The sequence below is a fragment of the Mya arenaria genome, chromosome 12 (genome assembly GCF_026914265.1).
Source record: "Mya arenaria isolate MELC-2E11 chromosome 12, ASM2691426v1".
NCBI lineage: Eukaryota > Metazoa > Mollusca > Bivalvia > Myida > Myidae > Mya > Mya arenaria.
In genome coordinates, this window is record NC_069133.1 from 68,633,473 (window position 1) to 68,659,129 (window position 25,657).

Sequence of the window (25,657 nt, forward strand, 5' to 3'; positions counted from 1 at the left end):
ATTTGTTTAAACTTAATTTTACTCTATAGCGAAAGTGAAACAAGCTATTACAACATTTTTAACAAACAACAGCATAAGAGGTTAAAGGGAGCTTTGTTACATAAACTAAACTATTGCTCCAAACTACAGAAGCGCGCGAACAATACATATATAAAGCACAGGCAAAATATAATATGGCGAACAATTACATAATATGATAAGCGCATTACAATGTGAACAAAAATATAAACACTCAATAATTAAAATTGCATCTGTTGATAAAATATAAACTTATCGTCCAATACCGCCAGACAAAACAATCACTTTCGTTGGCAATGTGTGACGCATGTGTTTGAATTTCAGGTGCGTAGTTAGGGATTTTCCAGTACAATCGGACGTACAAATAATTTTTCGCCTCCCGAAATTGCCATGTACCTTTTTGATGTTCTTAGTATACAATCACCTTTAGGGTAGGCGTTGGCACAAAACTAAGGTCTTGGTTTTTCTAAACTAGTTCAAACCCCAGTGTAGGTACAAGGCTTGTCACTGAAGTTTTCATTATACCATTGTGCATTCAAACGGGATATTTGTTAATCGTCTGGCTACTGGGCTTGTCTCTGTAGTTTTTATTATACCCTTGTCCCTTCAAATTGAATGTTTGTTAATCGTCAGGCTACCGGGATGTTCCTGTAGTTTGCATTGTGGCCATGTGCCTTAAACCGTGTATTTGTTAATCGTCAGGCTACCGGGCTGTCCCTGTAGTTTGCATTGTGGTCATGTCCCTTAAACCGTGTATTTGTTAATCGTCAGGCTACCGGGCTGTTCCTGTAGTTTGCATTGTGGTCATGTGCCTTAAACCGTGTATTTGTTAATCGTCAGGCTACCGTGCTGTTCCTGTAGTTTGCATTGTGGTCATGTGCCTTAAACCGTGTATTTGTTAATCGTCAGGCTACCGGGCTGTCCCTGTAGTTTGCATTGTGGTCATGTGCCTTAAACCGTGTATTTGTTAATCGTCAGGCTACCGGGCTGTTCCTGTAGTTTGCATTGTGGGCATGTGCCTTAAACCGTGTATTTGTTAATCGTCAGGCTACCGGGCTGTCCCTGTAGCTTGCATTGTGGTCATGTGCCTTAAACCGTGTATTTGTTAATTGTCAGGCTACCGGGCTGATCCTGTAGCTTGCATTGTGGTCATGTGCCTTAAACCGTGTATTTGTTAATCGTCAGGCTACCGGGCTGTTCCTGTAGTTTGCATTGTGGTCATGTGCCTTAAACCGTGTATTTGTTAATCGTCAGGCTACCGGGCTGTCCCTGTAGTTTGCATTATGGTCATGTGCCTTAAACCGTGTATTTGTTAATCGTCAGGCTACCGGGCTGTTCCTGTAGTTTGCATTGTGGTCATGTGCCTTAAACCGTGTATTTGCTAATCGTCAGGCTACCGGGCTGTCCCTGTAGTTTGCATTGTGGTCATGTGCCTTAAACCGTGTATTTGTTAATCATCAGGCTACCGGGCTGTCCCTGTAGTTTGCATTGTGGTCATGTGCCTTAAACCGTGTATTTGTTAATCGTCAGGCTACCGGGCTGTCCCTGTAGTTTGCATTGTGGTCATGTGCCTTAAACCGTGTATTTGTTAATCGTCAGGCTACCGGGCTGTTCCTGTAGTTTGCATTGTGGTCATGTGCCTTAAACCGTGTATTTGTTAATCGTCAGGCTACCGGGCTGTCCCTGTAGTTTGCATTGTGGTCATGTGCCTTAAACCGTGTATTTGTTAATCGTCAGGCTACCGGGCTGTTCCTGTAGTTTGCATTGTGGGCATGTGCCTTAAACCGTGTATTTGTTAATCGTCAGGCTACCGGGCTGATCCTGTAGTTTGCATTGTGGCCATGTGCCTTAAACCGTGTATTTGTTAATCGTCAGGCTACCGGGCTGTCCCTGTAGTTTGCATTGTGGTCATGTGCCTTAAACCGTGTATTTGTTAATCGTCAGGCTACCGGGCTGTCCCTGTAGTTTGCATTGTGGTCATGTGCCTTAAACCGTGTATTTGTTAATCGTCAGGCTACCGGGCTGTCCCTGTAGTTTCAATGGTAGCCTTTTGCCTTAGTATGTAGCTTAGTGCCTTTAAACGGGGGTTTTGTTCATTGTCTGGCTATTGGACTAGTTCCGGTAGTTTCCAGTGTAGCCTTGTGCCGTCAGGTGGGGTATTTTTTAATCGTCTGGCTACTGGGCTTGTCCCTGTAGTTTCCAGTGTATCATGAATAAAAAAGCGTGTTTAATATTTATTTTTAAGAAAAATGGGATTAGTGAGTCTTGAAGATCAAAAAGAATACCGATTTTAATTTCATCGTTTCAAACAAGCTAATCTTGGCCAGATGTTTGCTTTCAATTTGATACTTAAATGCTGGTGCTAACAGTCGTTGACAAAGTTGCATCAACCGTGTTTCTCAAGGGAGTGCCTCAATAAAACTAAGAATGCTGTTGTCATATTGTAGATGCACTTTGTTCTTCCGAATGATATCTCGTTAAGAAAATATCTTTTATAAGTGGTTTGATTCTATTTTGCTTCAAATGTTTGCTCAAAAAGGGTTGGAACAAGACTTATTGTTAATGCATATAAATGTCAATTTAGATTTAAACCATATGTTTTTACACTGTAATTGCTGGGGCGGTAGGCTAAAATACTTATTTCGGGACGATTTCGGCGTAAAAATGCTGTTTTATGTTTTCACTAACCCGACCGACCCTTCTTTTCCACCCGACTTAACACCCTTTTTTAGCGTTCTATTTGTCATTTTATCCGGCATCAGTTACACTCTTAATTAATGACTTGAAACTTTCGTGAAAATGGGTATTTTAAATCTCACAATTTGTCCCTTTTTGATCACTAAAAATCTCATAATAATTACTTCAAAAGTTTTCGACCCTGTTTTAATAATTCATGTATTGTGCATTAAATGGAACTTAAAAAGAAAAAATGGAGGAAAATATTTGTTCTATCCCAGTCTTCCTATCCTATTGTTTCGAGATGTGAGTGGAAACAAATGTATTGGCTTCGTTTTAGATATTGTGGAATCTCTACAGTTCTTTGTTGTCTTATTATGTTGGTACCGATAATATATGATAAGACATAGGCGTTTTTATCCTATGAGTGAGTTTATACTTATTTTATTAGCTCGATTGTGAGAAGAACACAATACTGCGGCCATTTGTATGAAACTTGGATAAGTTGGCCACAGGTTATCGTTCGGTTAAATTATTTGATAATAATTATTTAATAAACATTGACCAATCACTTATTATTCTGGCTAACTTTGACCAAACCAAAGAACTCGCCAGTTTTATTCAATTTCTTGCTGGTGCCCATTTTGCCAAGTAGGAGAAAGTTTCCCTGATTGGGAGCCGGAACCCAAAACCCCATTGGCTGAGATACGGACACCTAAACCACTAGACCACTCTCATAGTTGCATTAGCTACTTGGGTTTTGCTTTCTTATCAATTCAAACACATTTTACCAAAACGAAATAGTAAATATTTAATTAAGCGATTTTAGAATTATAGTTCCGTGACCCTAAATGAAAAACAGAGTTTTTTGGAAAGTATACAAAAATAAAATTGAAACTGAATATCATGTCTTGCTTAAATGTTTGTTTTATTCAGGTAACAGACAAACATATTTGCTAAAGACAGCAAAGAAAATTGCTATGCTGCAGTATCATAGTCAATATTTTATCGTATTGTTATATCAACATGTATACTCCTTTTGAATTTGACCACACGTATGTATAGGACAATCGCAGATAAACGTTAACCGCCACAACTGGGAATCAAACCCTGATCGCAGGTTTCCCGGTCTATTGCCATCGTTGGATGTCCAGTCCATTGCCATCGCAGGATTGTCGGTCTATTGCGATCGTAGGAGTGCCGGTCAATGGCCATCGCAATATTTCTGGTCCATTGCCATCGCAGGATTGCCTGTTCATTGCCATCGCAGGATTGTCGGTCCATTGCCATCGCAGGAATGCTGGTCCATTGACATCGCAGAATTTCTGGTCCATTGACATCGCAGGATTGCCGGTCCACTGCCATCGCAGGATTGCCGGTCCATTGCCATCGCAGGTTAGCCGGTCCATTGCCATCGCAGGATTGCCGGCCTACTGCGATCGTAGGAGTGCCAGACCTTTGTCATCATAGGATTGCCGGTCCATCGTCATCGCAGGATTGCCGGTTCATTGTCATCGCATGAGTGCCGGTAAATTGCGATCGCAGGATTGCCGGTCCACTGCTATCGTAGGAGTGCCGGTTAATTGCCATCGCAGGATTGCCGGTCCATTGCGATCGTAGGAGTGCCGGTCTATTTCTATCGCAGGATAGCCGGTCCATTTTGATCGTAGGATTGCCGGTCTAATGCCATCGCAGGATACCCGGTCCATTGCGATCGTAGGAGTGCCGGTCTATTGCCATCGCAGGATAGCCGGTCCATTGCCATCATAGGATTGCCGGACCTCTGTTATCGCAGAATTACCGGTTCTTTGCCATCGCAGAAAAAATCAGTCTATTGTCATCACAAGATTACCGGTCTATTGCCATCGCAGAATTGCCGGCCCATTACCATCGCAGGATTGCAGTTCCATTGAAATAGCAGGAAAGCCGGTTTATTGACATCGCAAGATTACTTGTCCATTGCCATCGCAGGGTCATTTCCATCGCAAGATTGTCAATACATTGCTTTCTCAAAATTGTCGGTCCATTGTCATCGCATGAATGCTGTTCCATTGCTATCACAGTATTGCCAAATACATTTGTCCATAAAAGTTCCATCCCTTGCAAACATCCTTCATGTATCCATTCAACCATTCATTCATATTAAGTTATTTTTAAGAGCTTTAACGAATGAAGATTGTATTGGTTCATAGGGCATTTGCATTCAAATGAAGAACTTTTCAATTGCAGTGTATTGTGGCCTTTGTTGATAGCTTCTGTTTTAGAAGGATGATTGCGTTTTGTTTAACCAGGATGTAAACTTGATTGGATGCAACGGATTTTCAACAACGCCTTGTAAACATTTTCCCGCAATATTTTCACAACTCAGTAACAATACAACGCATGAAGCAGGGATATATGTTATAGCCCTTGCGAGCGAGTCCCCCCCCCCCACACACACACCCTCATGGCACCCACTTTGCTATTTAAAAGGGTCATCAAGAACAATTTAACCAGACTAAAAGTAAGTCGGGTATTTACGAGCGCGATAGCGAATTCTCGTTCTTTCTTGTTGAACGTTAGTTGTGTTGTGTGTGAAATAAGTGCCTAAATAGCAAACTATTCAGCATCATCCCAAACACCCTGTCACAAATCACGACCTTTCGGATGTTGTCAAACATTACCCGGCGGCCGTTTAAGATCATCGAAAATCATCAAAACCCATCGAAAATCATCGACCTCATTAGGCGCCATGATGCACGCGACCTTCTGCGCGCGCCGTGACCCCGGGCTACTCCATCTCGCGACACTTCTCTCCTTGATATGACATCGGCGACATTAAGAATTGGTAATTGATATTTATGCCAGGGCTCGGACTATAAACACGAACCTGCTTAATTTAATTGATTAGGGTAATATTCCTAATATTCCCAATTATGGAGAGGCACTTATAATTCACTGTAAACTAACCTTGTTATACAGAAGCTTCCGCCGACTGCGTCAAGAGAATTGCAGTTAATTTATGGACCAGAATACATTTCTGGACCAATCATGTTTCAAAACATATTTTTATTGTTATTTTAGACTGTATTGTTTCGTGTTCCAAAATGCACCATAGAGGTCGTGTTGTTATAACTGATGGCGAAGATAAATACTCATCCACTTAGCTGCACACGTTCGCTTGCCCTCTGGTCAATGAGATTCTTTTAAAAATATCTACAGTTAAGTGAAAGATCAGCAGTCTCTTAATCAGGAAAGTTTGAATAAGGTGATATATTGGTCAGTCTCTAAATCAGGAAAGTTTGAATAAGGTGATATAGTGGTCTTTATCGACATACTTCAAACGAAAAACTGTTGTTTTTTCGAAAGACGAAATCAAAATAAAGAATATAAACCTCCTTTTTCAAATAAGTCCATATTTCATAATCAAACAAATGTCCTTAGTGGTGGGTCATCTTATTTCCACATCACAAGCTTAATATAGTTTTTTTAAATATACTGAATCATTATAGAGAGAAATAACGATCGTGCATGTGTCTCACCGGTTGAGCCCCCCCCCCCCCCAGATGGCATATATTGCACATCTGTATATGTATATTCATCGGGCAATAGAAACTACAGATACCATTGTGATTGGACCTTACATTGTAATCTAAGTGGGTAGAGACTCGTTAAAGATGTGAATCACTTCGCGTTTCTGGATATAAACGACAAACTCATTTAATGTACAAGAGCTTTAACCTGTATCGAATGGTGGAATACTATATGTATTATAATACTGCTAGTGAAGGATCATTTAATTGCTACAAACACAAAGCGCATGTTTTATAGATACGATCATATCAGACAATTCAAACTTTATAGTTCATAGACATGTAAAAGAAAACCTACATCAAATTGCAAAGTTCAGTGTTTTATTTCAATCACGTTGAACCGCTCAAACACAATATTTGAACAGACGGCAAAATATGTGCAGCATTTATTTTCCATTATTAATAAATGCCCAAATAACGCCACTTTCTTCTTGCATAGCGTTTAAGTTGCGGTAGTATAATTGCATCGAATTAAAGTTCATTAAAGTGCACTTCGCTCAAATAAATATTCAATCTAACATCGACCGCTCATTGATATTTTCACTTTGACCATTGTTTCTGAGCAAAAGTTCTGAATACATAATCATAATCATGTCTAATTACTAATTATGTGTCGGTAACGTTCTTTGATCCGTTTCTTGTAACATAAGGCGAGGCTGGATACTTTGGTTTGGGCTTCACGGCCGTTAAATCAATTATACCAATAGCTGGTCATCTTTTAATGACAGGACGTGGTCACTTTTCATTTACTGGACAGTCGTGAGATCAACCGTTGTTTTAACCTTTTAAATACGCATCAATATGTGCCTCGTATGATGTCAATGGCACATTTAAACTGATCAGACATATTTTAGCGACACATTTTCTCATTGTTTTTGTCGAAGCTGTGGTGTCTTTATTCTACATAGGATTTCACTTCTTTAGTGTGTGTTTTCGGTGTTATATTGGTTTTCGTTCCAAGGGTTGGCGCTTAACATAAGAATGATTTTGTATGCCCTATGTACACAAAACACATTTTTTGTTTAATTCTCAATTTTATGAAATTTTAAATTTTATTGTTACGTATTGCTTCTCATCATCTTTGAATACACAACAAACTACGTTATATATCTGATTCAAAGCACAGGTTTAATGTATTATTTTTTAGATAAAAAACCTAAGAAAGCCCAAACAAGCACACATATACAAGTTTGGAAAAGGACATTGCGAACAGGAAGTACGAATGTTTATTTATGTATTCATGTTTTAATTTACATCTGACTTATCTATAATATTAACTTTGAAGTAATTTGATATTTCAAATGTATAAATAAATTTTATACCACAATTTTCAGCGGAATAATACAAGTGACGACTAACGGATACAACGTCTTGAAGCATGGTTATCCCAATTGATAACGATCATAATATTATCATGTTTTAGAGAAAATAACATCACATTTATAAGTGGCAGTATCGCGGTCAGAGATGGCGAAACAGGTATATAAATAACTATGTTCAAAATATTATGGATACAACTTCTATCCAAAAATAAGTATATCTCCAATCTCCCGGTGATCCTTCCGCCTATTATTGCATTTATTTCTAAAATGATAAAATTACTTTTGCGATTTATGATAGTCTCTTAAAATGTTATCGTCAAGAGCATTTAGTGTAAATGTGAACTCGCGGTTTAAGACTGTGCTCATTATTTGCCACAACGTTCAATTTTTAATTATCCATTATTTTTTACCCATTCCGATAGTTACTCATTAAGGAATTCTATCCATTCAATAGATAATTTATTTCAGATTTTTATCCATATATATGGTAATACATGTTTTAATTATAGCCATTCTTATAGTCATTCATTTTTTTAATACCATCCATACATTTTTATAAAAAAAACCCATACAGTTTAATATTTTTGGAATTCTATCCATACAGATAGTAATTTAATTTCATGGTCACAAACTGTAAATAATGATAGTAAGGTCGGCGTTCAGAGTTCGCAGAATTTTAACCTTTTTAATATTAAACGGGATTCCATGGTTACGCTCCTTTGTTAAGATGTGTGTTTTTTTTTCTCTAAAGTGTTATCCATCGAGGTTAGAACACTCCGGATCGTCACTATGCAATATATACGTATTTGTTTTTCTTCATTTAAATAAAAAAATAAGAATGCAAATTGAATCTGGCACTTATCATTCCAAAAGAAGAAAAACAACCACTCTTATTTGTTTTAGAACATCTTATAATACCGACAAGGAGTTCTTGTTTTATTTCTTCAATTCAATTTATTTCATAAATCATATCACAGCATCTTTTGCCGCTATGAGTTAAATCTTTGTTTAGATTACGAACATATGTATGTATGTATTTCTTTTTTTATTACGGAGATCGGAGAATAATATAACCAATTAACTTGATACGTGGTACGGCCTTTTTATGCAAAATGTTATTTTTCAGGAAACAAAAAAATATGAAGAGAAACATCCGTTACGGGAAAAATAATAAATCAAGAAATTCGCCAGTTGGCTTCTGCAACTTCATTATTGAGCATGAACAATAACTGTACAATTAATGTTGAACACAAACCACCTGGCATAATAGAGTTTCTGCGACTTTCGGAAATAGATGCCATCTTGGGGGTGTGTTTAGAAGTCGGGTCCCGTTTGATTCCCGGATGCGGGGTATCAAAAGTAACAAACCGTCTAATTACCGGTCTCTCTTTATTTCTCTGTTCAGTAGCGGTCACCGAAGTCTAAATAAGTGCCATAATTACTATTGTTGGAACCTGATCAACAAATACACGGCACGCGACAATGAAACAGAACAGGTTTTACAGGGCGCTTCCGATTGTGTCCCCGGTAATTACAAAGATAGTGGGTGTACCGGGAAGAGCCGGGCTTGATACCCGGAAGATATATATCGCCTCACCCATGGCCCTTCTGTCTCAGTGTAGAACATAAACATGATAATCGGCTGTCATATACTATCAGACGTTCGCACAATTATGATTAAGTCAAGATATTCGCAATAAGAAAACCCTACAGCAAAAAGCTTGTTTGATTTCGAAAATACAAACTACAATCGAATCTTCAATGAACAAACTGAGCGTCCATAAATGATGACACATTGTATCATAAAAATGACTGTGTATGTATTTGAAGACTTAAGAACAAACAAATTATTACAATTTATTTCACAAAAGTAACAAATAATAAAAAAAATCTAATTTAATATAACACTATCTCATGCTACAAACTTGTATGAAAGATATAAGCGGTCCGGTAGCGATCCAATTTTCCAACAAATATAAATAAAAGTAATAAAAATACCCTCTCAATCGCGATATTTTTTAACTATTCCCTCTAATGCCGTCGTTATCAAATTTACAAATGCTCGCAACAGATCTGATTTTTTTCTTTGTCAAAAGAAATAAAATAATGACGACTCCTCTTTGCGTTCATACTCATTCTCGCTTGCAAAATGTACCGTTCTAACCACAAAATGATAGGCCAAACATCAAAGCAAATTTTTCCTTTCTATTATCCGAATGTAACTGTATAACTACACTTGTTTCCGAAGTCCCTGCTTTGTTATTCCCATTTTAACGGTACTTTCTATAATTACTTTCACAGATGGCAAGCGAGCAGGGCGAAGGGAGACAATTATTGTATTCCCTGGTTTCATTTTTTCCTTCCGCAGTGTCTGACGATCTGCAATCTGATTGGCTAATTGATTACCGATTCTTAGAAACGCTCGCAGGGCTTCGTAGGAGAATTGGGGGAGGAGTTACTGCGACACTTCTCGGCACTTCATGAAATTCGATATTCCGATTGGACAGCGATAACCCCACCTTCCGGCGCGCTGGTATCCCATAGGATCGAGCATATTCTAGGGGGACAGCTTACTTATGATCGGAACGGAAAAGCAACAAAAGGCGTTCCGCGGGGATTTCGAGTCAGTACTCGGGTGAGATCGCTTTGAGACCAATACACTTCTCCAGCGTCATATCTCAAATTGACCCTCGGTGACTTTAAGGATACTGTTGTGCCTGTGTGATGATTTTATAAAACTTCCGGAAATTAAAAGTTTCGTCGAAACAGGGTTTTAAGTGTCTACTGGGATATATTCGCTGAAAGGCAAGAAAGAATTAGAAAAGTTATCAATATTTCCCGTGCTTTCATATTTTCTCACAATTCTTCACACTACGGGACATCTTTATTACACTTTTCCATTTTGGCGATTCCCAAAATATGTTGAAAGCTATTTCTCAACACGGAGTACTAATTTAGTCCCGAAGTGTTGTTAACAAATGAAGTGAACGAAGGCAGGCGACAACTTAGAAGATTGAGTACTCTTCAATGAAGGAGGAAATATCCCAGATTGCATCTGTTCGCAACTGGATGCAGCCGACAATGGTGGAACAAGGAGCAGGAAGGCAAGTACTCGCCCCGTCCCCCACTCTCATGGCCAGCCCGCGGGTCGGGCTTATCCACCCAAATGTGGCCGGTTTTGTTACCTCGACATCTCTTCTCAACATCCATGTTGATAATCTCTTTTATATCATTCGTCCATTTTTTAGAAGGATGTATTCTATTTGACATTCACATTCGAACCAGGCAAAAAGATATTACATATTTTGTATATGTTATGAAAAATAATCTCAAGACAATTTTTTTATTTTAATTTTAAATATTTAGAAATATTGAATCAGTAAAAATATATTAAGCCAATAAAGAAGTCCGCTATGATATGTCCATATTCCTTGTTAAATGATTTACGCATCATGAATATTAAATTTACACAATTAAAATATGAAAATTCATCATAACATTTTATGAAGTCTGGAAAAGTTCTAAAGTCCTCTGGGTTTTGATCATCATGGGTGCCTCCCTAAGAATTAGAAATATCCAGATCAAATGGAAACGAGCGCGACAGTACGCGAATACGGATCTACTGAATATCATTAAACTTTAATCCCATATGGGCCTCCATAGAAAAGATATATCTTAATGAAACTCAGTGCATGTTGGGAAGTTTATTAATTTAGCTTTGTAGAAAGTTGCCGTTTTTTCCGGTACGGTTTCCAATTGCATACTCGAGCCAAGAGAGCAATTCGCCTTCAAAAAGTAATGACTACAAGTAGTTCGATACAATACCCAGGTCCCTTAAGTATATTGGATGATAAAGGCTGGTTTGTTAGGGGTATTTTAAATTACGTTTGTGACAAGAGTAGGCCCACGGGCTCAATTTTCCCTTGTCCTAAACTTTTAGACTTATTTCTTGGTTGTTCTGAAAGCGAGCTGGTCGAATTTTCTTTATTGATAGGGATTATTCCACAGGGTTTCATCTCGGGTTTATGAGTAGGACTTCGGGCTTCTATAAGTATGCGTGTCCTAACAGCACAATTGTCATTCGGATTTAGCCGCGAAAATGGTGCGTAAAATATTACTGGAAAATTGTACTCATCAATATAATGAAATATAAATCTATTATACAATTTATATTTTAATAAATGGATGTACGATTACTGTTTTAATTTACAAACGTGTGTGTAAGTCTGTCGTATTTCGTCTTTCTAGCTATTTGGAAATCCAATTAACGCCGACGGAATTTTGATAAAATCTAAATTAATAAAACATTCGAATAATTCAGGTTTTTTTAGAAGACATAATATTTCAATAACGAAAAAATAACAAGTGCATTGAAGAAGACTGTTGTGTCCAGGTGTAATATTAGTTGTGGTTTAAGCGAAATGTGTGTTACATATGTGTTGTTTTTATTGATAACAATGGGCATTTTATGTTAAAAAACTTATTAAGCTTTTATTAAAAGGATAATTTATTTTAACTTTCTACCGAGACTTTAAAGACACTCCATACATTTGTGCGTACAATCAAAAGCGGAATGATAACAATTATAGAACAGGAACATTTTGATCTCAAAATATTAAACCGCTAACCGCCGTATGCACGTGCTTTCAGTGTTGGGGTCGGAATCACACGGGCGCACTTTGAGAAGCAGCCGCCAAGCAACCTCCGGAAGAGCAACTTCTTCCACTTCGTTCTCGCCCTCTATGATCGCCAGGGGCAACCAATCGAGATCGAGCGAACCGCTTTCATTGACTTTGTGGAAAAGGACACTGTAAGTTAGCTATTCATATATTATATATTTCTTCTTCTTCTTCTTCTTCTTCTTCTTCTTCTTCCTTCTTCTTCTTCTTCTTCTTCTTCTTCTTCTTCTTCTTCTTCTTCTTCTTCTTCTTCTTCTTCTTCTTCTTCTTTATTATTATTATTATTATTATTATTATTATTATTATTATTATTATTATTATCAGAATAATTACTTATGTTGTGGTTTATGATTTTGATATTGTGAAAAAGTAGCCGTTTATTAGCTGCTCTTGGATGATTTGATTATATTTCTTTTATTATCTATTGTTTTACTTCATAAGAAAACACCGTTTGTTAGCCTTTTATACTATTTTGGTCTTCATTGAAAAATATAATTTGAAACCTTTTTTACATTTTGTTTGCTTATTGTTATTTTATTATTCAGTACTCATTTCTGGTTTCCCGGAGTATTTATAGACTAACGAATATTTTCATCCACCAGGATGTTACAATTACATTTACCATCATTTATATGTGTGTTTTTAAATGCGTTACCGGTCGTAGTTCATTAGACGACGAATGGCTGTATTTGCACGAATCATTGCCAGAACAATATCAATATTTTTTTCTTCTTTGCCTTAGTTCATTTAGCGCACACGGCTTAATTACTGCGCAGACAAATACGCGGTAATTAGGCTCCCGCTGTGTCCACCTGATATCCCACCTGTGGGAACTACTTTTTAATCAACTGACCGAGTGATTTGTCCCCGTTGATTAAGGGTGATACAATCTGGCTTCCATACTGTATATTGTGTAATACCCGCGTCATGCAGAGCTGCAATCTCACCCTCGATATAAATATTAATATGAAGCATTTGCACACATACTGTGATGCATAACCTGATGAGGCTTTAATGAGCCAGTTGTGGTGGATCGTTTTTATTTCATTCTTTTATTCACTAGTTCGTTATTTATTTATTTATTTACATATTTATTTATTTATTTATTTATTTATTTATTTATTTATTTATTTATTTATTTATTTATTTATTTATTTATTTATTTATTTATTTATTTATTTATTTATTTATTTATTTATTTATTTATTTATTTATTTATTCATTCATTTATTTCGTCCGTCCGTCCGTCCATCCGTACGTACTTACGTCCGTCCGCTCGCTCGCTCCCTCCCTCACTCCCTCACTCACTCACTCACTCGCTCAGTCATCATTCATCAATTCAATCAATCAATTGTTACTCAAACAACATATATTAATTTTGTAAGTGTTTCTTCTATAAAAGTGTACATACTAATAATTACGTCTTTTCTTTTACAGGAGTTAGATGGCCAGAAAACCAATAATGGAATTCACTACCGTCTTCAACTTTTATATGCCAACGGTAGGGCCGCTTTTGTAATTCTTACTTTATGAAATGATTCATATGTTTTTATCTCTATTGTGTGCTGTTTGATTCCGAACTTGATTTAAACATGATTTAGATTATTTTATTTGTAGTGAAAATATTTATTAACTCTTTATAATACTAATGAAATTGGAATACATTTATCAATAGCGGTGCAGTGACCGCAACATCGCTAATTGCATGTTAACAACTTTTTAAAGCACGAGTAAATATGCCTTGAATAGTAGTACAAGAAAATCTGTGACAGATACAATGAAATATTCCGCATGATTGTTCCAAAATGACAACATTTTAACTTTTAATCCCACGGTACTCTCAGATTTGTTGACATTGAGCACGCGCCCAGTCAAAGATCGCCTCGTTATGAGTTGAGCACGTGCAAGTGTGTTTACACTCGTAATGCTTCGGCAAATATTCGAAACAAACGCATCATTGATGATGACGATCGGATGTCTCCTTTATAAACTTCCGAGGCCGCTCACGTCGTAGTAAACGCGTTGGCATCGTCGTCGCGTATGAAACCAATGGATTTTTTTTTAAATTCTCGAAATATTTATGTAGTTAAAAAAATAACACACATTCGATACGTTTAAATCTACAGTAAGTTAATTAATTATGTAAATAAGTACATTTAATCATATAAAAATCGTAATCGATGCATACATGCAAAGGAAATTGCTTTTAAATTTAGCACTAAGTTTGTAAAAAATAATATACATGTATATATATTATACAATTATGAAGCAGTTGTCACCAAATTTTTAACATGGTCCTTCAACAAACTTGTTTGTTGGTTTGGTGTCCATCAGTTTAAAAATGATGTCGACACCCACAAAGGGTTTTTAATGTTTATTGACCCTATAAATTGCAAATGTCATAGAGCCCTCGTATCGGGCTAACCCTGACCGCAGGTGCGCGTATATGTAGGTGGGCTCTTCCAGGGTGTTTATGTGATTTAACGCCCAGCATGAGCCCAGAAAGGGCTCTCTGTATTACCCTGTCGAGCCCACCGGGGTGTGATTGGCCCCTGTTGGTTGTTTATGGTTCACAAGGGGGTATTATCTCTCAAGGGAGTTTTTAAATGAAATTGTGTTGGTGTTGTAATTTTTGAACGTCGAGTGATGTTTGCTGAATGATTTCTTTATTGGTTTGTGTGATGTTGTCAGCGGCTAGCTTTTAAATTCTTTAATGAATGTTAACTCTTTATAAATAAACGAATTGTGAAGACCGATAATGATATTTTCATTCTTTTTCATTTCAGGTGTGCGACAAGAACAAGATTTGTACATTCGCCTCATTGATTCCGTCTCCAAAAGTGTAAGTTTTTAAGTGCATATTTCTGTTTTTATTGAATAGAAAATCTCTTCTCTTATATGTAGACATTTTAACTATTGTAAAAGGCAAATCGTTCGCAAAAAGTAATGAGATATTATAACGACACTTCTCAAAGTGTGAAATTCGCATACAAATGCACGCTATCTTTTCTCCACTCTCGCACTTCCAAAATGGTTGCCATATGGCGTTTATTTCTCGGCGCGTGTCGTAACCGTCAATATGCAAATTCTGGTCCCCATATCGGTCAAAATTAGTCGCCCGAAAATTACAGCACAACATTTCACAGAAGTTATACTTCGAGCACACGCGAGAAGACTCGTAATTTTTCGGTAATGTTATGGAATATCATAGTTGATTGATAATTATCAAAGATAATGGAAGAGATAACTTGGTAAATGTCCTTTGAGCCAAACAATTTAAGAAATGAAGGAATGTAGACGTGATGTATCAAACCAAGAAGAAACGTCCAGATTTTTGCGACGATAATCCGAGGACTATTTTATGGAAAATCAATTCCCGGAAAGTACCAAGTCGACTCAATGTTCCGATCAGAGAATTAATCAAGTTTGCGGGGTTAAAGTCGCGAATAACTTAATCATGCTCTCTTTCCCACTCATCAGTTAACTTTCGTTCTTGATTAATGCTTCTTGTTCAATAATAAATTCATTTCCGCCTTTTGTCACCCCATTTCTATTTGTCAGAATGGAGAAAGAAACGACGGGTTCTTGCATAGTGTAACCCGCTTGCTTTTTGTGTGTATTAGTGAGGAAATCGTGCATAATTCAATTTGGAACCTGAAATTACGTAATTTGATGTTAATCAAGTGAAGAAGAAATAATTAGAAAACGGAATATAGAACTGAGCAGCTACTGAGAAAGGCTTTTCAATTTTCGAATGTTGTATACAAGGTCGTAGTACTGTATGCTTATATGAGATAAAGCCTAAGCGGTATATTGTTAATATTTGTCCCATTAACATTTAAAACTCCTTTTCAAACGTATACCATTTTGCTAGAAAATATAAATCAAACAGCTATGTCCTCAAGTCAATATTAACCGTTTCACAATCGGAATTACGCCGAGAGAAAATCCATTTCAACATTATATATGTTGTATAAGTAAATCGGAACTACTCGCACGAGATCATCTTCGAAAAACGACCTTCAACGCCACCACCAAAAAACAAAACTCGCTCACATACAATTCAAAACGGAACGGACGAGAATGGAAAGGGAACCGTGATACTTTCATTTGTGCTAGGAAATAGTGTACCAATAATATATTATATTTAACAACTTAATATTTATAAACTAATTCAAAACAATTATAATATGTCCTACATCTGGATGCTAGTAATCATGTCGCACGTACGTTTTTGCAGTCAATCGTATACGAGGGCCAGGACAAGAACCCAGAGATGTGCAGAGTCCTCCTCACACACGAGGTCATGTGCAGGTAGGGACATATTCACTTCTATTCCTATAGGAGCTATGTATGACTTGTACCCGTTTTATAGTCACATTACTTGTCAAGTTGTAAATGTCAAGAACCAAGCCGAATCCTCCTCATGAGCTCTCACGAGCAGCCGTCTCTAGCCTCAAGACGTATAGTGTTAAATAGTTCGATCATTTGTTATTTGTTTTTTATAAGATGGAACATTAAAAAATATATTACAATTTTAACCTTTTGATATTAAAATGCTTAATATGTTTTCGTAAAACTTATTTGGAAAATATGCTTTTATATCAGTTATACTATTAATTGTTTTTTTCTCGAACATACTTTTTAGTTTAATGGAAAGCAAAATGGTATTTTTTATTCATCAATTAAAACGTTTCGAATATTGCTCTACATTGAATGTTCCAAACATGATGTTAACACGGTTTCTACCTCTCTTAATTTGTTTGTTTATTCATATCGGACGGTTAACGCTTTGCCTAATTTTTACCATGACCAATGTTGTCCAGTTGTTTGTGTGTGTGTGTGTGTGTGTGTGTATTTGCTATGGAATGAAAATGACCCGTTAAAAAAGTACACCACTGCAGCAATTGATACAACACAAGACTTTCATGAATTCTGAAGCGCATACAATACCTCAAATGCGATTAGCCATACTCATTAGATCTCATTAGACGATGGTGCATATCTAATTTCTGCAATGACCAATTAGCGTTGTAACTGATATAAACAATGGATGTCAATACATTTCGCGTGTAAACGCTAATGCTGGCATATGTCAGGGTTTCGTGCAATGTCAGCGCTTGTCAATACATTATTTATTTACACCATCATTTGTGTAGTAATTTGCCTATGGTGTTTTTATACACTGTTCTCTTTACTATCCTTTCTTGATCTTTGGCCATTTTGAATAAAAAAATCCACGTCTCAGTATATAATAAAATGTACTGAATATTTATACTGGCATTATAGAAAGTCAAATACAAGTATAATTATTATGCAATGTCGATGGAAAAAGGTACAGAGACGATTTCAATCCTTTCTGACAATAACGCACTCGTGATATGGTAAATAAGGAGTAATGAAACTATTATAATGAATAAATTACACTCCGAGCAGTCAGTGAACATATTTTGGAACAGAACTGACGGTATTTTTTCATTCACTTCTATAAAGTCTAAAGTTTAAAATATGGATATGCACACAGTAACCTTAATGACCAAAATAATAATCCTTCAAAAATAAATCATTGAATCTATAATGGTGAAGGCCATAACACACCCATGTCTTTTCATTACAGCCGATGTTGTGACAAGAAGAGCTGCGGAAACAGGAACGAGACCCCATCTGACCCCGTCATCATCGATAGGTAGGCAATTATATATTGTACAATTTGGATAAATTCTATGAATATTGAGCGTCATCATCGATAGGTAGGCAATTATATATTGTACAATTTGGATAAATTCTATGAATATTGAGCGTCACCATCGATAGGTAGGCAATTATATATTGTACAATTTGGATAAATTCTATGAATATTGAGCGTCACCATCGATAGGTAGGCAATTATATATTGTACAATTTGGATAAATTCTATGAATATTGAGCATCACCATCGATAGGTAGGCAATTATATATTGTACAATTTGGATAAATTCTATGAATATTGAGCGTCATCATCGATAGGTAGGCAATTATATATTGTACAATTTGGATAAATTCTATGAATATTGAGCGTCACCATCGATAGGTAGGCAATTATATATTGTACAATTTGGATAAATTCTATGAATATTGAGCGTCACCATCGATAGGTAGGCAATTATATATTGTACAATTTGGATAAATTCTATGAATATTGAGCGTCATCATCGATAGGTAGGCAATTATATATTGTACAATTTGGATAAATTCTATGAATATTGAGCATCACCATCGATAGGTAGGCAATTATATATTGTACAATTTGGATAAATTCTATGAATATTGAGCGTCATCATCGATAGGTAGGCAATTATATATTGTACAATTTGGATAAATTCTATAAATATTGAGCGTCATCATCGATAGGTAGGCAATTATATATTGTACAATTTGGATAAATTCTATAAATATTGAGCGTCATCATCGATAGGTAGGCAATTATATATTGTACAATTTGGATAAATTCTATGAATATTGAGCGTTATCATCGATAGGTAGGCAATTATATATTGTACAATTTGGATAAAGTCTATGAATATTGAGCGTTATCATCGATAGGTAGGCAACTACACATTGTACAACTTGGATTGATTCTATGAATAGTCATCGGCATCATGGTTGTACTATACAGTTAAAAAACACCTAATTAGAATTAGGTCAACGCCTAATAATGCTCCAGTTGGGAATAAACCTCGTTAGGGCTGATGCAACGAAAGTTGGACATGAAGTTACTTTATATTCCCAGTGCGGCTTGCTTTCTGTATCTCCGTGATCACGTTAGGACTAAAGACGCATAGCTTACTGATCTTTCTTCGTGCTTAACACCATGTTAAATACAGTCAAGGGAATGACTTCATTAAATATTGATATGGAAGTATATCGCTAGACAACACGAAACACAGTGAGGTACAATTATGACACCACCGTTTCTTGTAAACAATTTCATTGATGTTTATTGGATGATATGTACGGTTGCTGCATTTCTTAGGGTTGAAAAGCGGTTAAAATGTTTCTTGTGTACAAAAATATGAAAAAGAGTTCTAATTTTTACAGATGAAAATAAAACGCCTTCTGTGTTGTTGTTCTGTGCAGAAAACATGAACGCTTTCAAGAAAAGCATTTAATAACTCTCTGACTACCTTCAAAACGTGATACCTAGATTAATCAAAATTAAGAAGAGTAAATAACCGTTTCGTTCCTTGTACTGAACGTTCGAGTTCCGAACGTGTTCGTACATCACTATTTCGTTCAATATATTAAGCTGTTCAAGGGGTATCGCGTATATACCGATTAGTGCGAATTAGGTTCAATCTGATGATGTTTTTTTTTGGTTTGTTCGTGAGTGTGTTCACTAAAAGTCCTTCTTTACACACATAATATGGGGAGGTTATTCAATGTCTGTAATTTATTTGATCAACATCTCTTCATTAGACACTTCCCGCAACGCTATCTGTAGCTCTCCCTTTCTCCATCATAAATCACGGCGATGATCGGCATGTTTTCACAATGGCCATAATTGGAGATGTTTTCATTTTGATAATGTTTGATTTATAGACTAGTGTGTATTCGAGAGGTCTGCTCATATGTTACATTTTACCCTTATCTGCCCTGTCATCTTCTCAGAATACGGTTGTCACTGAAGTCATAATTACGTGTCTGAGTGAGAATTGCGATGTCGTCTTACAGATGGAAACCCATAAGAACACTTCTTTATATGCTCTCTTGTACACATTAGGTTTATTTAGGATTCCAAATTTGACTTGAACAAATGTTCCTCTTTTCTACGTCAAAACAAAATCTGCCAAACCATGTTGACTGATATGAGGAATCATTTTAAAGAGAGAGCTCTAAATATTTTATTATTTGACGACATCGCTTCACAAAAATTCCGAAACGTTGAACGAGAAAGGTATGGTCACAATATGACGTCAAGGTTACTATCGAACAAGAGAACGAACAAGAAGCACCTAAAACTCAAGGCAAATTTATTTGCCATAAAATGGACATCTTTTCCAGTCAGCCATAAATTAATCGTTAAATAATTGGCAGTATTAGGACTAATTGGGCAAGCATGATCTAATTGAACAAGAATGCTTCATCTAATTGGCTGAGAACGCATCTTCACCGTTCCGGGCCTTCAAGGAGCACTTTGATCAGATGTCAAGCCTTTCTGAGAAATCTTAATTTCATTTATCAGTAACTTTAACAGCTGCTGTTAAATCAAGAGACTGCAAAGTAAGTTGCTTGTTTCTAAGGACCGTACTTAATGGAATTTCAAGCGAAAAGAGTAACTATGGGGTCATCTTTAGATTTCGTCAATTAAAATGTGTCTTGTTCACAGAAGCCAAAGTACAAGAAAATAGTATTATTGAAATGAACATACTAGGCTTTATGAATTAAATTCATATGGTATAATTTCAATACAAACATTTAAGTTTATATAGTTACGTATTAGAATGCTATTTAATTAATCCGCGAAATGAAAAAAGCAACATTGGCTTATTTAAAATGATGTTTTGTCATCACCTTTTACTAAAAGATTGTTAAATAACTGACTGTGCACTACTTACTGAGTAGTCTGACGTCAGAAGGACATATAGTTAAGATTGACAAAATATGTCGTCTAGGACGTTGATCATAAGTTTTGAGTAGAAATTTCTGGTGAATGACAGAGCACAATAGATAAAATTCCTGACAAAAACTCCCAGGAGATAGGATTTGCCTGGGGATTCATGCAGCCGTGGTTTCTAAATGGATGGGCACAAATAATTCATGGTTAAGGTGCTGTTTTATTTATCGCCTTCAGATCAATACCGGTCGTTAAGAAAAGCTACTGTAAAACAGAGAAGCCATTCTTCAACTGCGGAACTTATTCAGACCTTTCTTAAAAACAGTCTTCCGTTTTGGTTACATTTTAGTGTAAAAAACGTTTTCTTTTGCCTGTCATTAATTGTGATAAAGTGCTTCGTAACCATACCTCATCCTTTAATAAAGTAACAAATGATCACTCTTGTAAGAGTTTGCGCCTCTTTCTTCAGTTTGAGTGCTTTATATAGTTTGATTCCCGAACATATTTTGTTTAGCTTTGTTTGGCATTGGCTTAAAAAGTGAGGAGTTCTATTCATTCTCGAAACGTTGTAATACTGCTGATATGAATGTGAGGTTTTTTGTAAGCTTGCCCTTGCATAGAGCCATTGGCTATAAGGTAACATTTTAATGCCTGGTGACTCCATATAATGTTGTGTAATCAGTAATCGAGGGGTGAAAGCGAAAAGGTTCTATATTCTTCTATATTTAATGTCACTTAGAACCTTTTCGCTTTCACCCCTTGAGTTGAAAATATGTAAAATAAATGTTGGAAACCCTCATTATTTACAAAGCTATTGCATTTTGAAGTCTTATTGTTTTTGTTTTGTTTCATTTTAACTGAAATCTAACGAGAAATGGCCTGTACTGCAATTTCTTTAGGCCAAATAGTCGTGTTTCCAATATTTGTTGGGAGTATTTTTTCAATTTTTTATTCTAATCATTAATACATTTTAAATGATACAAAAATAATATTATGACGCCAGGCACCCAATATGTTCATAACTGTTACCAGTTTGAAACCTCTAAGCAATCTCTTACATTTTCTAACATTTCTTGTTTTGGCCAATTAGGAAATATGCAAACAATGTCTGCGTGTAGACCGAGTTCCTCCGTGTTCCTAGTAGATAGATGTATATCATGACAACAATCCAGTTAGGTTTAAATACGAACACCAGAGGACTATTCCCTTGGTACATGGCTTTGCTAAAGAGGCATTCTTTTTTCATTGAAGTAGCATTGGTCCCCACAGACATACTCCTTACAAGATGGAAAATGTTCCTGAAATAATAGGCATTTTACGATGTCGGTGGCAAAACAGTATTTTGTCTGCTAGTTTAGACTAAAAGAAACAGTATCGATTATTCTAGATTAAAAGAAAATGTACAAATGGTGCTTTGGGGACTTAAATCAGGATAAGGTATTGTGGCGAAGTTTTTGTCGAAGAGTCCATATGGTATAAAAGAACAGGAAAGAGTTTCGTCATTATTTTTCTTTCATTTATATATCTTTAAAGTTTTATAACCAGAGAGTAATACATAACATAAAAATGTGTCACTAATAGAATTGTCTAAGAAATGGAAATAAAGAAGTATACTTTAAACCCTGCTTGTCTCCAATAGTAGATAGCCGGTATAGATAGCCGGCGAAGGAGAGAAAAAATATTTTTTATCTGTCCTGAAAGTCTTAAAATCGCCCTTTTCATTGGAAATGCTCCTCACGTATCGCCGCCATATTATCCGGTTATCAAGGCGCTTTAGTTTCAGAGTTAATTCATTAACTATGCCGATTAAAACATTCCCTGGAAAATGACTATGGATGCTTCCAGTGGGTCGATTGTCCCGCTCCTGGATTTCACTTAATTTCGGAGACAATAGACTTACGTATAACTTGTGTGAATCTTTATGAGAGTAGCTTCCTTGAAACGTATGTTCTTGTGAGATGTTTCATTTACAGAATTAATACTAAACAACTATAAACCTTAGTGTGCTAAACAAAAGGTTTTAAAATTAAATTTATACGAACTTTTATTAAAAATAACACATAGTTGTAATAATAGTTAATAAGAATAGGGAGCCTTAAAGTTGGACCTTGCAAGATCCTCAGTTTTACCTGTTAATGCTATTGATTTACAAATTATTTTTTTTTGAATACTGAATTTTAAGATTTTTTTAAAAAAAGGAGTCAGTTGTTTTTTCCTATAGAGGTATTAGTACATGAGTACAAATCCTACTTTTGTCTCCATTGTTAACGTGCCGCGTGACAATTATTCACGTGCCTATCAATGCCCCGAAAAAGATCACTATAGTTAATGAAAACGCGTCTAAAGGTTATTGTGAATTCCAGTAACTGTCATTTTCCCTCCTAAAGCCCATAAGGTTGATTGCAATCGATCCCGGTCTGTGGAGACTTCATAACAATCCCCATGAAACCTTGATGGGTCCTGATGGACTATATAATTTGTTGGTAAACATCATTGGGAGACCTGTTAAACCGGATTGGGAATTTTCCGCGTCTAGGTGGAAATAAAAATCTGCTTGTTACATCTCAAAGAAATTGATTCTTTAACTCCTTCAGCGTTCTTTAGACATGATAAATGGAAGCTTTCAAGGTAGGACCATGTAAAACATTGACATGTTTAAGGTTTTTAAAAGTTTGCAATGCAAATAAAGCTACTGATTTAACTGACTAAACTAAATTGCTGTTTTGTTAAGTACTCATTTGAGCTTTTCAACATCTTGATCGCCTGATTTGTTCGCCATTGAATTGCTACAGAAGAATAATTCGTAGATCATCATGGTTCAAGTCTTTATTACAATATTGGTATATAAGCTCTAAGAAATTGGAAGCAACTGCTGACGGAACAGTCTTAACATAGCATTAAAAATATAAAACATTTAATAAATAATAGTATTAATGCAAAAACAAAGATGCATTCAATATTATTCATGATCTGAATGCGTAACTCAGAGACAAACGGATAACATAACATGGTGTGGTATTCAGGTTCAACCATATTAGTATTGCATAGCTTATATTTACGACATAATAACATGAAACATTATTATACATTTAAATTTATATTTCAAGGGAGTGCGAGTTGATTAACAAAATGGCATATGTGTCTTCATACACAGATGCAGGGTAAAGACATATTCTGATAGCCTACCGAACACAAATCTTACCTACCGAAGCTTCCACCTCGGGAATAATACCTTGCGTACTTAAAATCTGCCACATGAATGTTCCCGCGACCTTTTTGATTTTCATCGTAACACTGGGATTTCTCCCTGACGCGACAGCAAGTTTCCCCCGCGAGTTCTTGTATTCACACCGCGCACTCGGCTACAAATAGCCAACTAATTGTCCCTTCCTTTGGGGCCTTCCTTAGTGTCAAGCCAATTCATTTTTATTCCTTTGGGATGGTAATGGATAGATCTAAATGAAGTCTGTATTCAGATGAAATATTTCTCGATTATTCAGCCTTATTTTCTTCTAAAAGAGGCTCATTAATACTTCTTATGTGTGTGTGTGTGTGTATGTGTCTTACATTTAACGAAGTGAGTGGTTTTGTTCGAAAATTTGATATCTATCGCTCAGCTGTTTGAGGTCACATTTACTTGGATTTCTCCCGGCTGCTTTGATTACATTCCTATCGTCTGGCATATGACATCTCTCACAAGAATGCATTTTGCTATAGAGACTGCTTTATTTGGTGTTAAAGTCCCAATATTGTGTATCAAAAGCATTGATCGACGGTTAAATCAAATAGATTGGATTCAATTAGGACCGGATGATTCACTTAGCAGAGATCCAGCCCTTTCAACAATCTATCATACATTCTTTGGGAACAGTTTTCTACGCAACACAGTCTGATATTTTCTAAATAAAACGACCGTACTTAAATATTGGATTGGTTTGAAATAATTCATGTTTTTGTTTGGTGAGAGGACTAAAATGAACTCGGGATATCAATACTTAAAACGTAATTGTATTCAGAACCTCAGGTTTTCATGACAGAATAACCTTTTCATGATCAGTGTCAAGTATTATGTTATGTTTATAAAACCAAGAGCATATAATTAGAATTCATTGTCTCTCATGCGCATGCGTAGTTGTTAATTTCAAAATTACTTCTTTCTAATTGCCCAGAAAAGTTGATTATTTTCCGTCCGGTCCGTCATCAATTCTTGTTCTCGTTCTTTTCTTGAATTGTGAAGCAGTTTTCAACACGATTTGTCCTCCTATTCCTCCATTTATTACAAGTCGTTTAGAAAGAAACTGATTGGAAAGTCACAGGTTTGTTCACCGGAATCCGGGAGATATTTCTTACACTAATTACTGCGTAGTAGTAAATCTTTCAGCTTGCTTAGAAGCCTAAAACATCTTTTTTTTCTATCGCTCTGTATGTTCGTGAATTTTTGTCTTTTAATCGGGAAGCGTTGAAAGTGCATGTAAGGTTCTGTGCCATCTTTTACGCCGATTTCATCCGGAGGGAAGGCAAAAACAAAAATATCCTCTTCAGATCGGGTCGTAGATAGCTCTTTACTGTTTAAAGTCAACAAGAGTCATAGCAGAACCAGCAACCTGAAACCATAATTATTTAAATAATTCAGACATTGTCAACATTCCTATCTTTCACATCTCGTTCTATTATTCAAAAGCCTTTCTCCGCTGCAGTGCCGTATATTGCGGTTTTACCATTAGCGATTCTTGGGTTGTCAAGTTTAATCAATAAGCCAGGGCGCACAGTCTACTAAATATACATAATTGTGTTCTA

At 36.1% G+C, this 25,657-nt stretch overlaps 1 protein-coding gene across 3 annotated transcripts in view; it reads left to right on the forward strand.

Annotated features, from left to right (window-relative positions):
* The first annotated feature begins 10,207 nt into the window (after nucleotides 1-10,207).
* The window catches only part of LOC128211841 (transcription factor COE3-like), a 31,384-nt gene continuing 15,934 nt past the window's right edge, over nucleotides 10,208-25,657 (forward strand). For all 3 annotated transcript variants that reach the window (XM_052916931.1, XM_052916929.1, XM_052916930.1), the window contains exons 1-6: nucleotides 10,208-10,692; nucleotides 12,239-12,398; nucleotides 13,705-13,768; nucleotides 15,054-15,109; nucleotides 16,508-16,581; nucleotides 17,885-17,953. In XM_052916931.1, coding sequence (XP_052772891.1) covers nucleotides 10,616-10,692; nucleotides 12,239-12,398; nucleotides 13,705-13,768; nucleotides 15,054-15,109; nucleotides 16,508-16,581; nucleotides 17,885-17,953 — 500 coding nt within the window. In that variant the 5' untranslated portion in view covers nucleotides 10,208-10,615. The remainder of the gene's footprint in view (nucleotides 10,693-12,238; nucleotides 12,399-13,704; nucleotides 13,769-15,053; nucleotides 15,110-16,507; nucleotides 16,582-17,884; nucleotides 17,954-25,657) is intronic.